Source organism: Gasterosteus aculeatus, chromosome 21, assembly GCF_964276395.1.
Source record: "Gasterosteus aculeatus chromosome 21, fGasAcu3.hap1.1, whole genome shotgun sequence".
NCBI lineage: Eukaryota > Metazoa > Chordata > Actinopteri > Perciformes > Gasterosteidae > Gasterosteus > Gasterosteus aculeatus.
In genome coordinates, this window is record NC_135708.1 from 4,969,523 (window position 1) to 4,984,157 (window position 14,635).

The following is a 14,635-nucleotide window of genomic DNA, read 5'->3' on the forward strand; positions in this document are numbered from 1 at the left end:
GGACTGAACATGTGATTAGAATAAACTCAGTGCTCTGTGGACCAGCTGACGTGGTCTCTGGAATCCATGCAGAGGTTTGGACAAAGTATCGTCAATAGACTCTGTGAAAAAGGCCAAAGACTAGTTTCAGAAGATCTAAGACTTCTAGAGGTCAGGGGACGGACTAAAGAGGTTTAAAGTAGTTCCATAGGACTTTGTACCAGATGCAGAGGTCTGCAGACGTTGTTTTTCTGACCCACAGTAAGAACTAAAACCAGATGAAACTGATGACTAACTATCACTCAACTAATAAACTGTCCGTCATCATCGACAGTCTTCAGCATCTGGTTTTTCATGATCAATCATAAAAGAAGCCAATATCTTTAACTAATGTTGTGTTGATGGTCCAAACACCATGTGAGCTGATGGTTCATGTTCCTCCACAGAGAGGACCAGGAGAGCTCAGAGGTTCCCACAGATACGTCTGCCCAGCAGCATCAAACACACCTGGACTCTATCTTCATGGTGTGTACACGTACAACTACTTTAACATCTCTCAGTTCACCATCATCTCAATGCTGCACTTTGTAGACCAGTGGATTCTCCGTCTGTCCAACATGGACCTGATGGTGGCTTCCGTGTTCTAGTTGGTGTCATTCATAGAATGTTCTGTTCCAGCTACTGGAGGAGAACATCCTCACTTTTGTGAAGAACGAGCTGAAGAAGATCCAGAAGGTTATGAGTTCAGATTACCCAGAATGCTTAGAGAAAGATGATGAGGAGGTGCAGGATGAAGAGCAGAGGAGGAGCAGAGAGGCCCTTGTGAAGATCTCAGTGCACTTCCTGAGGAGAATGAAGGAGGAGGAGCTGGCTGAGCGTCTGCAGAGCAGTAAGAGGATTTCTCTACAGACTTACCATGCTGATAAATGAGACCTTCACTAATGTCTCCAGAGATGGACAGAATATATTCATAGTCATTCTCTGAGGAAAGGACATGTTGAAACATATTCTGTGACTCATTGATCTTCTTTGTTGTCTTCATTCAGGACTTCTTCCTGCAGATTGTCAGAGTGAACTCAAATCCAACCTGAAGAAGAAGTTCCAGTGTGTGTTTGAGGGGATCGCTAAAGCAGGAAACACAATCCTTCTGAATGAGATCTACACAGAGCTCTACATCACAGAGGGAGGGACTGCAGAGGTCAATGAAGAACATGAGGTCAGACAGATTGAAACAGCATCTAGGAAACCAGCCAGACCAGAAACAACCATCAGACAAGAAGACCTCCTCAAAGCCTCAGCTGGAGGAGAGGAACCAATCAGAACAGTGATGACTAAGGGAGTGGCTGGCATTGGGAAAACCGTCTTAACACAGAAGTTCACTCTGGACTGGGCTGAAGACAAAGACCACCAGGACATACAGTTCACATTTCCATTCACCTTCAGAGAGCTGAATGTGCTGAGAGAGAAGAAGTTCAGCTTTGTCGGACTTGTTCATCACTTCTTCAGTGAAACCAGAGCAGCAGGAATCTGCAAGTTTGAAGAGTTCCAGGTCGTGTTCATCTTTGACGGTCTGGATGAGTGTCGCCTTCCTCTGGACTTCCACAACAATGAGATCCTGACTGATGTCACAGAGTCGGCCTCAGTGGATGTGCTCCTCACAAACCTCATCAGGGGGAAGCTGCTTCCTTCTGCTCGCCTCTGGATCACCACACGACCTGCAGCAGCCAATCAGATCCCTCCTGAGTGTGTTGGCATGGTGACAGAGGTCAGAGGGTTCACTGACCCCCAGAAGAAGGAGTACTTCAGGAAGAGGTTCAGAGATGAGGAGCAGGCCAGCAGGATCATCTCTCACATCAAGACCTCACGAAGCCTCCACATCATGTGCCACATCCCAGTCTTCTGCTGGATCACTGCTACAGTTCTGGAGGAGATGTTGAAGACCAGAGAGGGAGGAGAGCTTCCCAAGACCCTGACTGAGATGTACATCCACTTCCTGGTGGTTCAGTCCAAAGTGAAGAAGGTCAAGTACGATGGAGGAGCTGAGACGGATCCACACTGGAGTCCAGAGAGCAGGAAGATGATCGAGTCTCTGGGAAAACTGGCCTTTGATCAGCTGCAGAAAGGCAACCTGATCTTCTATGAATCCGACCTGACAGAGTGTGGCATCGATATCAGAGCAGCCTCGGTGTACTCAGGAGTGTTCACTCAGATCTTCAGAGAGGAGAGAGGACTGTACCAGGACAAGGTGTTCTGCTTCGTCCATCTGAGTGTTCAGGAGTTTCTGGCTGCTCTTCATGTCCATCTGACCTTCTTCAGCTCTGGTGTCAATCTGCTGTCAGAAGAACAAACAACCTCCCTGGTGTCTAAAGTCTTTAGAGACAAACCTAAACCAAAGTGTCTCTACCAGAGTGCTGTGGACGAGGCCTTACAGAGTCCTAATGGACACCTGGACTTGTTCCTCCGCTTCCTCCTGGGTCTTTCCCTGGAGGCCAATCAGAATCTCCTACGAGGTCTGCTGACACAGACAGGAAGTCGCCCAGAGACCAATCAGGAGACAGTCCAGTACATCAAGAAGAAGATCAGTGAGGATGTTTCTCCCGAGAAAAGCATCAATCTTTTCCACTGTCTGAATGAACTGAATGATGTTTCTCTAGTGGAGGAGATCCAACAGTCCCTTAGTTCAGGAAGTCTCTCCTCAGATAAACTGTCTCCTGCTCAGTGGTCAGCTCTGGTCTTCATCTTACTGTCATCAGAAGATCTGGAGGTGTTTGACCTGAAGAAATACTCTGCTTCAGAGGAGGCTCTTCTGAGGCTGCTGCCAGTGGTCAAAGCCTCCAACAAAGTTCTGTAAGTACAGAGAGAGTTAATTCATACATCAGAACTTAAACATGCTGCCATCTTTTATACTTACTGCTTCTTCTTCATCCCTCTCTTCAGACTGAGTGGCTGTAACCTCTCAGAGAGAAGCTGTGACGCTCTGTCCTCAGTTCTCAGCTCCCAGTCCTCTAGTCTGAGAGAGTTGGATCTGAGTAACAACCACCTGCAGGATTCAGGAGTGAAGCTGCTGTCTGCTGGACTGAAGAGTCCAAACTGTGAACTGGAGACTCTCAGGTCAGGATTCAATTAAAGTCCACTTGGTGTCTTTATTTACATCCATGGTACATTTCTGACCTTCATAGGATTCTTTCTGCTTCCATGATTTAAATCAAATATGTATTTTGCAACTATTTCCATAAAATGTGTTTATTTTCAATATAATGTAAATATTTGACATTATAGAGTTAGTAGTAATGTTATCAGATTGTTGATGTACATTAGTGGGTGTTTAGTTGTGACTGGAAACCAGTCAGTAACCATGTTAATGTGACCCCTCTTTACCTGATAGTATCTCAGTACTGCAGTGACCTTTCAGTCCTCTCAGCTCCCTCAGATCATGTGACATGTGTCTTATTCTGTGTGTCTGCAGGCTGTCAGGCTGTCTGATCACAGAGGAAGGTTGTGCTTCTCTGGCCTCAGCTCTGAGCTCCAACCCCTCCCATCTGAGAGAGCTGGACCTGAGCTACAATCATCCAGGAGACTCAGGAGTGAAGCTGCTGTCTGCTGGACTGGAGGATCCTCACTGGAGACTGGAGACTCTCAGGTATGAAGAGGCTGCAGCCACAGACCAACGAGCTGGAAACCTTTTCTCTCCCTCACATTGTGAGCCTGGTTAATAAGACCCTGACAAAATATGCTGCGCGCTCCATTTGTGCGTCAGTAGATCTGTGATGGACACCGTGGTCCACTTAAGAAAGCCGTGGACGTGCACTTATCACAGCTCTGTCCACCTGGATTGACACTTTTCTCCTTTTCCTTTAAATAATCCTCAGTCTTCAGAGCTTTGGCCTCAACGCTGCCCCTGACACTAGAATTAAACTCTCATGGTCGCGTCCTTATTGTCCACAAACAATGTCCACTAAGGCCGTCAAAATGCTCAAAAATGATCTTTGAATATTCCCTTTAAAAAAACACATATATTTGAATATCTGGTTGCACATTAGACACGTCAATAACAGGACATATGAATAAGAGACAGAAATACATGTATAGTTAATTTATTTAAGATTAAACATATTTAACACATTACCTACACAAAAATAAGTAAATGAACTAATGGCCAAGACCTTGTCCTCTCTCTCTCTCTTTGCCGTCCACATTTGAAGGGGCGAGTGCTGACCTCTTTTTATTGACTAAATTTCAGCGTTCAGAGCGGACTGCGGATCAGGGGATGGAGAGATATTTCTTTCCATCTGGGCGACGTGAGGGGATCTCCCACAGCCCAAAGCTTTGCACCACATGAGAGGATTTAGTTGAGCAGCTATTGGAGACTCTCTTTTTGAAGCAGCAGATTGATGACCTGGTCTGGGCTGTCCCTGCAGGACGTGTCTCCAAAGAGACACCCCACAGCAGTTGAAGCAGTTTTCTCAGCGGGTTGCTGATCACGGGGTTCACTGCCTGCCACATTCACTGGTTTCATCTCCACCAGTAGAGCCACCTGCTGCTCTTTTAAATGAATGTGGCCATGAAAGCCTGGATCCAGATAACTGGCTTTGTTAAGCAGCTTAAATGCATCCTTTTCCTCGCTGTACCGCTTCTCCACATCTGTGATGGTCTATGTCTTCATCTGGTTCTGGTTCTCCTGCGTTGTCTTGTTCACAACATGTTTTAAAGGCAGTTTGACATTTGTCAGTTAAAAGTGCTTCTGTTGCCCCTTTAAAGGGTTGAAGGACCTCTTGTACCTGCAATGAATAAGTGAATATAATATGCGTTGATATTAGATTGACAGGTTTGCATTTATCCATGTGTTAATAATATTGACACACAGTAAATAAATGGGGGCCGTCCTTCTACCTATTGTTAGGACCGTTTGCATTTGTCCAGCCTGTCACGGTACATATTTCATACACTCTGCTCACCTTTTCCATTAGGGACCGTTGGCTTGTGCTCAGCTCCATTCTTGACAGTTTCTTCTCAAAGATGACAGCAGACACAGCTGCTTGCTGCTCCGATGCGCCGCAGATCGTTTCATATGTGCTGTTCCATCGCGTTGGACAGTCGTTGATCAGCTTCTCCCTTTTCAATCCTAGAGGTTGTTGTTCCTGCTGGAGGAGGTATCTGTCGCCGGGACATTTGCTGCCACTTTCAGCCCACTAACGGGGATTTCAATGGCTCTGACCCCGAGCCCTTTACGCACAGCCAGGTCATTGTGTGCTCACACATGGTATATTTCCCCTGTGAAGATGTCACGTAATCAGTGGCATCGTCCGTTGCGATGACAATCACTGAGCAGCATTACTCGTACTTACGTCTTTGGGGTCACAAACAGTTACTTCACACAAACACCGTCCTTCACGTCCATGGTCCTCTGGAAGGTTCCTGTGGGACAACGTCCACCCTCAGCAGCACTCCTCGTCCCTCACAGACCGACAGCACCACTGCAGAGGACTAGAAAAGGTCTCCCTGCTTCCCTCTGATGAGGTCTTGGCGTTGGGTCGGTGAGAGGAGAGGAGCAGCAGCTCCGGTGTCGGTCCGGCTCGTGGTCGCTGGTAGCTCGCCAGATGTGGTGGATTCATTTCTTCCTATTTGAACTATTTAACTGTGACTTTATCTGACTGGTGATGAGGACCCACGCGTCCTCACAGGGACTCTCAGTAACACACAGAACACACTGCACATCTCATCCTTCACTTCAGACACTTATTGGAGCAACAGCACTCGAATAAACCCACTTCTTTCCTGAAAGACACCACCTGTCAACACCTGGATGTGTAGATGCTGGCCATCTGCCTCCAGTGTGTCTTTGTCCTTTAGTCCAAACCTTTGTGGTGCTGTAGTGATCTCAGGATACTTTCTCCTTTACTTCAGAGAGACAACAGTCCTTATTAAACCAACACAAGAGGTCCAACAATCAATACTTCTACAGTGACCACGGATCAGCTGACTGTGGTGGAGATGAACCACAGAGAATAGTGGACTTCATCCATCAGGAGACACAGAGACTCCTGATGGACCATCATGTGGACGTGGACCTGCTGGATGTGGAAGCAGCTGCTTGATCTCATGTTCCACAGAACTACTGTAGAAGATGATCACATGTCACATGTTGTGTTTAAGCACAAGTGGACAAAGAAACCACTTGATGCAGGTTAAAACATTTGATTGACTGACTGCTGAAGGAAGCTGAGTGTGAAATGAAGATGATGGTCAGTATGATGCTGGTGATGAATGAGTGAAGATGATGAGCTGTGGAAGAAGAAGAGGTGAGGTAAACTCCGCAAACTTTTCAGGGGCAGCAATGGAAAGCTCTGCAATTGGTGTCTGGGGTGCGTGGGAAGGCAGGACTCAAATGCAGAGTTCAAGTAACAAAAGACGACTTTAATAGTCAAAAATACCAAAAGTAAAAGGCCAAGGGGAAAAAAACACACACGAACCAGGGCAAAAAAGCAGGCACGAACTAGACACATCCAGGACATTCGACAATGACGCGACAAGTGACACAAGAGACACACGGCTTAAATACACTAGGGAGGTGCAGGTGATTGGACACAGGTGAAAATGCTCAGACAATCACAGGGGACGACAGGACAAGGCAGGAAGTGAAGTTACCCGGGGACACGAGTGGCAGAAAACTACAAAATAAGAGCGGACGTGAACCACACCGTGACAAATGGTGCATTCAAGGCAATTGTATGCTTCTTGGAGGTGCTCCATGTGGACATGAAGGACAAAGCTGTGTGTGAGAGTGATGTAATGTCCATGTCTCCATGCTGCTCTGACCCCCCTCCTCCTTTCAGGGTGGAGCCTGATGGAGTCCGATGGTTGACACCAGGTCTGAGGAAGTGTAAGTGTGCTTTGATTCATGAAGATTCCACCATCTTCACACTGTGACATCACTGATTCACCTCTGTGATGTCATCATCATCAAGTGTCAGTAGATGAACACATGATTAATAACTGCAGCTGTATTGTGTCTTGTTCTCTCATCAGATTCCTGTCAACTCACAATCGACACAAACACAGTAAACAAACACCTCAAACTGTCTGACAACAACAGGAAGGTGACACGTGTGGAGGAGGATCAGTCATATCCTGATCATCCAGACAGATTTGACTTCAGGCCTCAGCTGCTGTGTAGAACTGGTCTGACTGGTCGCTGTTACTGGGAGGTCGAGTGGAGCGGATACGTTAATGTATCAGTGAGTTACAGAGGAATCAGGAGGAAAGGAATCAGTGATGACTGTGTGTTTGGATTGAATGATCAGTCCTGGAGTCTGCGATGCTCTGATGAAGGTTACTATGTCCGTCACAATAAGACAGCAACACACATCACCTCCTCCTCCTCTGGTAGAGTAGCAGTGTATGTGGACGGTCCTGCTGGCTCTCTGTCCTTCTACAGAGTCTCCTCTGACACACTGATCCACCTCCACACCTTCAGCACCACATTCACTGAACCTCTTTATCCTGGGTTTGGGTCCTGGTCTGGTTCTGGTTCCTCAGTGTCTCTGTGTCCTCTGTAGGAGGGAGAGTCTCCTCCTGGTGGAGAACCTTCCTCTCTGCTCACCACATAGTTCAGTCTGTACAGCTGATGGTGGTTCATGTGGGTGTAGATGCAGGTGGAGCAGGTGAGGGGTACCTGAGCTGGTCTGGACTCTGGGGGGTCCACAGCTCTCTGGGACTCAGATGGAAGTGTGAAAGAGCTCAGCTTAATGCTGCTGTGCTCCTTCAATCAATAGATGATCATTTAGATATTGGCTCCTAATTAGGCTTTAATCTTAATCTTTATGTGTTCAAGAAGACATTTTATAAGACGTCTTTCATCTGTCCCCCCATATAAGACAAATGTCTCTGATGATAAATTGTCCTTATCTGTGTGTGGGCTTCATTAGCATTCATTCTAATAAAATCAAGGCGTTGCTTTTTCAAGGATTGTTGGTGTGAAATCTAATTCCACGTAATCAGGTTTGTTGTGAACAAAAAGCTTTTGAAAGCTTCAGCAAACCTCTGAAGAAGGTTTAATGACAGATAATATCAGGTACTTGTGTTTTTATTACCGTTAGTATATAATAGTACAACGTTTAGTGCCTCCATGTGTTACTTTGGCTTCACAGGAATATAATTGTATGTTTGTAATGTGAATAAATGACTTTTATTGGAAACAACATGTGGTGCAGTGACTGGTCCTGGCCAGCAGGGGGACGTCAGCGATGGGATTAAACCAGTAAACATGATTCATATTCCCAACACGTATCACAGTGTGAATATAATAAAGACCAAATAACACCAACAGAGACGTTCATGTTCATTTCTTTGTGATAATAACTTGTTGATGTCGTACTGAACACAAACAGGAACAAGTGCTTTCACACGACTCTCCCTCTTTTCTCTCTCAACCTTTAACCAAACGTGACGACCTTTGACCTCACAGCGTCTATTTAAGGAAGTTCTCCCAAGCTTCAAATCCACAGGAATCTGAATGTGTCAGTGAATTCTTCATCGCAACATCAAATAAAATAGACTCACAACAATCGTTCAGTTTGTCATGAAATAAATATGAAGCAACATCTCAGTCAGAATGCTGCACATGAACCTCGCACTGTGATTTAAACCAAACAGGTAAAGGTGGATTATACTTTAATCCAATAAAAAATAAAACATACACAAAAACATGTAAATATACATTAGATTTACTGACCAAAAGATTAAAAACATAAAAGTTAAAAAAAGAAAATCAAGTTTCAAACAAACCCAAAAGATTATTTAAATAAAGTCCAGATGAATGAAGAAATGTCAGATTTCTAAAAGGTGCTGCCCTTTATTGTGTGATTAATTCAAACAAATGTTGATGTTGATAATGTAGGAGACAGATAACAGGTCTGATGGACCAAACATAATGTGCAGAGGTGTCCTCTCTCCAGTAGTGGTGGTGACTCTAGATGAAGACAAGTGGTGGGAAACCAGTCAGAGATCCAGAGGGAGAAACCAGTCCTGTTCGGGGGGTCGTCTCATTGTTGATCCTCTAGTGACCTTGTTGTTGTTTGTTTCATCAACACCTGAAGCTGATGAACAGCCCCTCTGCTGCTCACCTGCCCGACAAGAAGCTCATTCTGCTTCTACTTCTTACATCTCCTGCTCTCACCAGTAGAGTGGTTACCATGGCGACGCACGCTAGCATCCGCCTGTTGCCAGGGCTGTTTATGAGAACCCCCCGTGACGCATGACCGTCGTGTGTGTGTTTAAACCTGCAGTGCGACCACAAGGTGGAGCTAGAGGACCTTTGTGACGTCATCAGGGTGGAGACAAACAGAAAGATAAGTGTGTGTGTGTGTCTCAAAGGCTGCATCCTTGTAGCCTGCAGCCTTCAGCAGTCTTCTGGTCTACCTGGTCTGGTCCTCCAACAACTGCGTAGGCTGAACCGAGCGGCCTCTGAGATGGGACGGTCTGTCCTACGGGGGACTTCCTGCTTGCGTCATCTAAAAGCTGAAAGAATCAACCAACTTTCCTCTTCATTTTGATACCAGGCACAAGTGACGAATGTGCAAGAACTTTAATGGATTTGCTCCACCAACGTTAGAAAACGTTTCACTCAACGCCGGTAAAATCATTGAACATGACGTCCATTAATCGCTTGCAGAGTTGACACGTACAAGTCTTCAAGTTATATAGTCTAAGGTGACAAACATCTCTGTCCTTGGGGGAGGTGTGGGGGTGCTGGATCAGCTCCTACTGGTCACCTCCACATTAAAAGGGGGGACAGCATTGTCATGCATGATTAAAGGAGACGTAAGAGACACTTAGTCAATAAAATATTACACTACAATACTCCTGTATTTATTTATGCATTCATTTAATTATACTTAAGTCATTCTTGGTCCTCCATAGGACAGGACCCCCCTGGCAAATATATTCCCAATTGCATGGCACCATCCAAACGTCAAAGTATTCCATGAGATCAAATGAGTAGCTGACAGAGGAACCGACACACTGACAAAAGAGCCAAAAGCAAGGAGATGTTCCACCTGCAGGTGCAAACCACTGTGTCCTGTATCTCCTCCTCATCCTTTATGTGCGGTCGGCTCGTGTTGATCGTACTTACAGAGCTCACACTGACTCGCTGAGCAGCTCCAGCAGGGGACGCCTTGTCCCTGTGCTCACACGTCATTGAGACAAATGATGGAACGAGAACATCTGGAGGAGCAAGTGCTGTACGAAGAACATATCTCACACATAAGAAACACACGACTCTTGCTGGTAGGACACCTTCATCATTTTGTGTCTTCTCTTGAGATTAGTTTGTCAAGAAGACATTTGTAAAATAACGCCTCCATAATTCTCCCAATTTACCAGGATGGTGACCAGGCTCATGACAGTTCATTGCCTGAATGAAGTCCCTCAGCAGAAGATACAAACAATAGAAGACAATATGGAGCTGTGAACATCCTTTCTGCTGGTTAGACGATGCAGAGAAGTTTCATTTAGTTGAAGCGTGTTCTACGTGCAGGCAGGACCATCTCACCTGTCACTGCAAACGCTGGTGTTTCAGTCAAGGCTTCATCCTGGAGTGTGTCAGAGGTCCAACGTGTGCGACAAATGCTCTGTTGGGTGTCGCCGCGTTAGTTAAACTCCCACAGTGCCGCTTGACCATGTGACTGCTATTCCTGTGTGTTGGGATAATTAAAGGGCTCAAGTGAACAGTGATCGAAAAGGCTGAAAACTCTTTAAAAGCCTTTTGCATTTCGACGCTGTGCTCCGCCCACACATTGGACGTGTGTGTCCACATGAGGTGCTACTCTCAGTGGCGTCCCCTCCACCATTTGTAATGCTTGGCTGGAGCCTCCCACCCCTCCCACTGCCAACCAGAGGCAGGACTTCACCCTCCTCACTCTCCCTCATGGTTGCTGCTGCGGGCTGACAGAGGAAGGTAAGGCTTTGCCATCCTTTACTTCACTGTATGTGCTGCTGTGAAGACCTAGATGTTATATAAACTGTACGCATGTATCCAGCACAAAATAACATCTCAGGCTCATCAGTATTAAAGTTATATGGCTAATACAAAGTTTGGACACTTGTTACGTCGGTTGTTGTTTGATTTGCTGCTGCTGCATGTATGACGTGTATGACGCGTGTGACATGTATGTGTTTAGTAGCCTGTTCTGGACTTCATGTCAGCGCGCCATTGGTCTGTCCACCAGTGACTGTCCATCAGCACAAAGAGAAGGCTAAATATACAGTATAGGGCCTGTGATTATGGGTCAGCGAGTTGTCTGCCTCAGTGTCTCTCTGTGTGTTTTGCCATTTTCAAGCTCTGCTGTTCCTTAAGTGTGTGGTCTGAAATGACTGTTCAACGACTGAACCAGTTGGAGAGGATGGAGACGATGTTAGAAGTGGACCTGTTTTTGCTACAGGACGCATAGTTCTGTCTGGCCAATAGGATGTCGCATGTGTACAGGATGTACTTTGTCATTCTGAGCTTGATGAAATGAATGGAAGACAGACAGAAAGTACGATGGAGCCACTTCTTACCCCTCTAGCATCAGTTATAGGTGATGTGCGTCAACATGTTACGTGCATATCGTCACACGGTTTAAGGACAGAACATTTCACTCACCCTTCAAACTGTCATCTGTGACAAATACAAGTTGTGAAATCACAGCATCATCTAAAGAACGGTGTAAATGACAGTAAACAAGCTTCAACCTGCAACAACACGGATCTTTTGAAAAGGTATTGGACTCAATCTGACTACGATCACACAGTAATATCCTGACGGATCGTACATCTTCTAATCTACCACAAGGACCAAAGGATCTTCTCAGGCGTCAGTCAGAAATACATGTGAGGAATAAATGTTTAGTCCTCTTTGTTCTGTGAAGCCACCAAAGGCGTTGAGCAATCCCACCAACATGTGTGCAGGAGGAACGCTGTGTGGTGCTGCAGCCAGCGGGGATGCTGGATGTGGTTGCTGTGCTGCACTTGTGGTTTGGAAGAACTTGGGTTCACTACCTGCAGATCCCCACTGTGTGTATTTAGAAAAGCAGCCTGCTTTAAAATGAAAGAGTGGGGCGCTGAGGAGAGGACGTGGAGATGGATCAAAGCAAGGATCCTGCTGGAGACATTTGTAGAAAAGGTTCTCCTGTGTTGTCTCAGTGTTGTTCTTTGGGCCTCCTGCTGCTTTACACCATGTTCTCCTCTCACACTGGGACCCATCTGTCCTGCAACAAACACCTGTAGGAGACACTGGATACCAACCAGAGGACATGTGACTTTTCAGGAGCACAAGTTCTGGTTTCCAAGCTCTCATGTGACACTTGGAGGACGGTGTGTTGCACTGAGACCTAAAGAAGTCAAGAAGAAGAAGAAAACCACAAACACGCCACGACAACCACGTCCATTTCTCACACACGGTTTATAGTTTTAGAGTGTGTCATTGGGGCCAATTCAGAGGGCGAGCTAAATGCTAAATGCTACTCAACCAAAGACACAAAGTGTGTTTCCATCCACCTGCGACACACACGCATGGAAAAGACCCGAGAGAAAATGATATGGACTCAGAAATAACGCTTGGCTGAGGTAGAGAGTCAAAGGAACTGATCATGTGACTTCAACATCCACTGAGGTTTGTGCTCTGCTCATGTCATCTCAAATAGTGGTGGATTAAAATGGCTCATCTCAAAGGACCTACTGCAAATAATTGCATGACGGTACTGGAGGGATAGAAACATACATGTGGAAGATTTCTTCACAGCTTTATTTGAATTTTAGGGGCAGTAACAAGTGGGTGGAAACCGAGTCACTGTCAATCATCTTCCAACATGTCCTTAAAACACATAAAACCCAGTAGGGGTCCATTCAATCATCCCATTTTGAGCACATATGGTCCCTCAGTCGTGCACACAGGCTGCAGTTCGGCCCTGTGGGGGCCTCACTGTTCACCTGTTTAAAGCCCATCTTAGCCACATGCAATTTGTGAGGGAGCAGGTTGACTGTGCATTTAGACACTACAATGACAAAGATAGTTGGTGTTATAGATTTATTCACCACATCTAGGCAGTGATCAACAGCATCACCTGATATCATTCATAAATTCATTTATTTAGTTTCTTAATGCACTTATAAGCAGGAAACCATTCTCAACAGGTTTTGTATTATTTCAACTGCAGTCTTTTCCCATTGAGACATTTGCTTTATACTGTTAACTAATTGTTTTGGAGGAAACAAATGAATTCAGAAATAGAAGCAGCTTGGTGTAATTTGACTCTAGAGAGAGAGAGAGAGCTGGGAGGAGACTGTCACAGAAAGGTTGTGGTGGCTGTTCTCTCTTCAGCTGACCGATCCTCCCCTGTCTTTAAAGCCTTTGCCAGACACTGCAGCCCTCTCTGCATTGCTTATATTTTCCGTTTCCCATCCCAGCATAGTGCTCACGTTGGTATTTTCCGGCCTAACCTTGTGGTCTGTGGAACCATGTTTGTGCTTCAAAATGAACACAGGGAGAAAACGCACTACACTGCTGACCATACGTTGCGTGGCACAACATGGAAGCTTGGAAAAGGCTTTTACAAGGTATTCCTATATTAAATGCGACAAGTCAAAGCTTCAACGCAGCGTATTCATTAGTTCTCCAGAACAGAGGGAGTGGCCACTTTCATGGAGAGGGGGGTGCTCTCTAGCGTCGCCCGCCGCTAACTGTCTCCTCTGCCTCCCTGCCCAGGCCCGTCTCAGCACCACCGACCATCTGGGTCTTTGCAAGAGCCGGGCGTTGGGATGTGTCATCAATGCTAAGAAGGTGACAATCGATGGAGATACCAGATATAGGCCGACTTGGCTTGGCAAGTCCGATCGGGGTCATGGCCGTATGAACTGACCGTTGTATGTAGGAGAGAAAAGAAGTGACCCTCTTTTTGTGTCTATGACCCCCCTACGGTAATCTGACTGGCTATACCCTTCCAGGATAACGTTAGCCTAGCTAGGACTCTAACCGGCACTGTGAACTAGACCGGCCCTGAAGGAGAGCCTTCCAAGCCACTGAACGTTTTTTACCATTTTTCATGCTATTTCATTATCAAACGCACTTGATGATTTTAAAAGGCAAGAAAACAACTGTGATTTAAAATACAGGCAGTCCAAAAAAAATGTAAGGCCACGAGAAATATCCGGGGGAAAATGTGTAGTTCTTCATAACTCCAGCAGACCCTGCAGACCTCCCTGTGGGACAGAGCCAGGTGGCTGAGAGACAAGCCCAGACCCGCCCAGGACATGTTGGAGAACCAAAGGGAGAGCTGGAGCCAATGGACGACTGCCTACTATTGTTTGTCCTCTAGTGTCAACGCACTCCTGATGGGGGCCTGGCACCCCCCCCTCCCTCTCTAACTATCAATACCTCTCAGTCGGGTCAGAGCAGAGACAGTTTATCACATCTCTATTGTCATGAACAATAACTTGACACAAGCAGAGTACCTTGTTTTGTCCAACCGAACAACAGGGTACAGTTTTACATAGGTTAGGTTGGGTATCCACAAGTGTCGGCGTAGGAGGGACATTTCCATTCAAATCCACGTAGCAACATGGTCTGAGCCCATTTCATGTGTACCATTGCCAGTGTGACCGTTGTACGCTTACTTCC

The 14,635-nt window shown here is 46.0% G+C and overlaps 1 protein-coding gene across 1 annotated transcript; it reads left to right on the forward strand.

Annotated features, from left to right (window-relative positions):
• The first annotated feature begins 211 nt into the window (after positions 1-211).
• On the forward strand, positions 212-8,302 carry LOC144390269 (protein NLRC3-like). Its single transcript, XM_078096744.1, has 7 exons — positions 212-504; positions 658-868; positions 1,026-2,826; positions 2,917-3,090; positions 3,446-3,619; positions 6,813-6,859; positions 7,006-8,302. Exons 1-7 carry the CDS (start codon positions 412-414, stop codon positions 7,533-7,535), a joined length of 3,030 nt encoding a protein of 1,009 aa, XP_077952870.1. The 5' UTR covers positions 212-411; the 3' UTR covers positions 7,536-8,302.
• The last annotated feature ends 6,333 nt before the right edge of the window (positions 8,303-14,635 follow it).

Coding starts and splice junctions, on each gene's coding strand:
- LOC144390269 (XM_078096744.1), top strand. CDS start 412: ATGTTCCTCCACAGAGAGGACCAGGAGAGCTCAGAGGTTCCCACAGAT. Junction 505..657: donor ACCTGGACTCTATCTTCATG/GTGTGTACACGT, acceptor GTTCTGTTCCAG/CTACTGGAGGAGAACATCCT. Junction 869..1,025: donor GGCTGAGCGTCTGCAGAGCA/GTAAGAGGATTT, acceptor GTCTTCATTCAG/GACTTCTTCCTGCAGATTGT.